General features: G+C 38.7%; 1 protein-coding gene across 2 annotated transcripts in view; it reads right to left on the bottom strand.

Moving 5' to 3' along the window:
* The window catches only part of Rpap2 (RNA polymerase II associated protein 2), a 73,554-nt gene that overhangs the window by 64,581 nt on the left and 6,434 nt on the right, over positions 1 to 2,539 (bottom strand). For both annotated transcript variants that reach the window (XM_031337204.1, XM_031337205.1), the window contains exons 4-5: positions 2,126 to 2,224; positions 1,874 to 1,939 (exon numbers count right to left, since the gene is read on the bottom strand). In XM_031337204.1, the coding sequence (XP_031193064.1) occupies positions 1,874 to 1,939; positions 2,126 to 2,224 (165 nt within the window). The remainder of the gene's footprint in view (positions 1 to 1,873; positions 1,940 to 2,125; positions 2,225 to 2,539) is intronic.

The following is a 2,539-nucleotide window of genomic DNA, read 5'->3' as shown; positions in this document are numbered from 1 at the left end:
TGCACATGAGCAGTATCTATGTGTCTGTGTGTGCACTCATGCACATGAGCAGTATCTATGTGTGTGTGTGTGCACTCATGTACATGAGCAGTGTCTATGCGTCTGTGTGTGCACTCATGCACATGAGCAGTATCTATGTGTCTGTGTGTGCACTGGCCTCTGCAGCTGGAAGGTGATAGGGGTGTGCTCTTTAATCACTTATCTCCTCAGTTTTTTTGAGACTTGGTCTCTCACTGAATTTTGAGCTTCCGCTTTTGGCTTGGTTGACTGGCTAGGCAGCCATTGGGGTCTGTCTGTCTCCAACCCCCAGCGCTAAGGCTGTGAACAATTAAACTCCTGAGCTATCTCCCTGATTCACTCTTAAAATACAATATTTGCTCTCTTAAGCCTTTTTTTTTTTTGAGACAAAGGTTTGCTGTGTAGCCAGGTGGGCTTCAATCTCTCAGTTCTCTTGCTCTGGCCTCCTTGGTACTGAGACTGAGGCAACGTTACACGCCTGTTCTTCATCACTACGTTTTAGTGCACACTTCAATGACTTAAGTTCACACTGTTATACAACTCTCTTCAGTATATATCTTTGGCATTCTTCTCGGAACAAAAAACTGAAACGGGACCCATGAAACAGTAACTTTTTATTCCTACCTTCTTTGACAAGCTTCATTCTGCCATAAAACTGATTACATTAGGAACCTTGTTTAAGTAGGTTATAGAGTATTTGTCCTATTGGGTTAGTTTTCTGCACTTAATGTCTTCAAAGTTCCTATAGCACTTACCTTCTTTTTAAAGTCAGAATATCATTCCACTATATGCCTATACCACATTTTATAGTTATGAATATTTTTATACATTTACCCTGGTACACATAGCCCAGCAATTTTTTTCAAGGCATATAGCAAAGACTAAAAAGGCTTCTTTACAAAGAATGTGACCCATTTCTGGGATTGTAACTGCACTTAGCATTAGGGAGCCCTTCCAGTATGGATGAGGCTCTCAGCCTTCCCCCACTTCATGGTGTGAAACAGATTCCAAAACAGGCTCTCAAGATGACTGCTGTACCAGCCTTTAGTCTCACCTTTGTGGGTTGTCCCACGAACTCCCTGTGTTTAGAGTGTCTTTTTCTCCAATTACTAAAGAGACTGAATGTGTTTTTATATGTCCATTAACCATTGCATTGAGTATATAAAAGTTTCCATTAGGTTGCTTTCCACTTTCTAGCTATCAACTTTTATATTTTTCTCTTGTTTACTCATTTTCTAATGAACAAAATCTCTAAATTTTAATAAAGGAAAGTTTATTAACTTTTAGTATATGGTCTAATTTTCTGCCCAAGTTTCTATTCTCCTATAGAGCTTTGAGAGAGGTCTGTTCTGTCTTTCTCAAACCTACTTTGGCTGGGATAGGCAATTCTCATATTTTCTACCAGAACTGTGCCACCTCCGGCTTCTCAAACCCATCCCTAGGGTTCACACGTGTGATTGTCTGTCACCATACATCAAGGGTTCATATGTGTGATAAGTATGCTCCTAGCTCATCCTTCTTGCCATGGATTACTTGCCTGTGTTTACACCAACATGTACTTCATGTTTTTAAATGTTCAAATCATTTTTGGGCTAGAGAGGTAGCCCAGAGAAGCCTCAAACTTGCTGCAGGGCTGAGAATAAATCTGACTCTTGACTCTCCTGTCTCTGCCACCCTTAGCTTCACATTTTATTAAAGCTCAAGCAAGAAGCTATCTTAGTACCTTAGCTTTTAATAGAAACAATCTGTAAATATAGCTATTTTCTAACAGGCAAATTTTAAAGTTAAAAAAAAATTAAAGTTCTATATAATATCCTTTAAAAATTAACTGTCACATTAAACAGCTTGAACTTACCTTTCTTTCAGTAATATCATAGACTTTATTGGTTTTAGTAGAAATTTGATATTTCTGTTTTGGTATCTAAAGAAAAATAAAGTATAATTTACAAAAGAATTTAATTAAGGAACTTTATGTCATATACATTTAAGTCATTTACAATTAATACTTTTGGCCAATCCGAGTTACTATTAGTTCATGACCACAGGCTTAACTTACTATTCTATGACATTTTGTAAGAATTAATACAGTTTAAAGGAAAATACTTACAACCCCAAGCTTCTTCTGACATAAAGGATAGCCACAGAGTTTGATGATGGACCGCTCATCCACAACGTCGCTGTAGTGAGCTGGTGTGATGAACATCCCCTAGGGAGAAACGACAGGGCATTTCCCAACAGACAGTGAGAGTTCTGGGAGCACAGGAAGGAAAAGCACATCAAGAAGGGTCTGACATACTGCAACACTGCTATTTTAAACACTTCTGACAAGATGGCTCTGAGGGTTAGGGTGCCTACTGCCATCTCTGGGATGTACAATGGCAGGACAGAACTGAATCCATTGTCTTCTGACTTCCACATGCATGCTGTGGCAAATGGGGGTCATGGCATGTATGCTGCCTTCACTAATCAGATACAAATAAACTTAAATATGCATTATATGTAACTATAGCCATCTTACTAT

The sequence above is a fragment of the Mastomys coucha genome, unplaced genomic scaffold, assembly GCF_008632895.1.
Source record: "Mastomys coucha isolate ucsf_1 unplaced genomic scaffold, UCSF_Mcou_1 pScaffold22, whole genome shotgun sequence".
In the NCBI taxonomy this organism is placed as follows: domain Eukaryota; kingdom Metazoa; phylum Chordata; class Mammalia; order Rodentia; family Muridae; genus Mastomys; species Mastomys coucha.
This window is presented reverse-complemented; position numbering and strand designations above follow the sequence as displayed.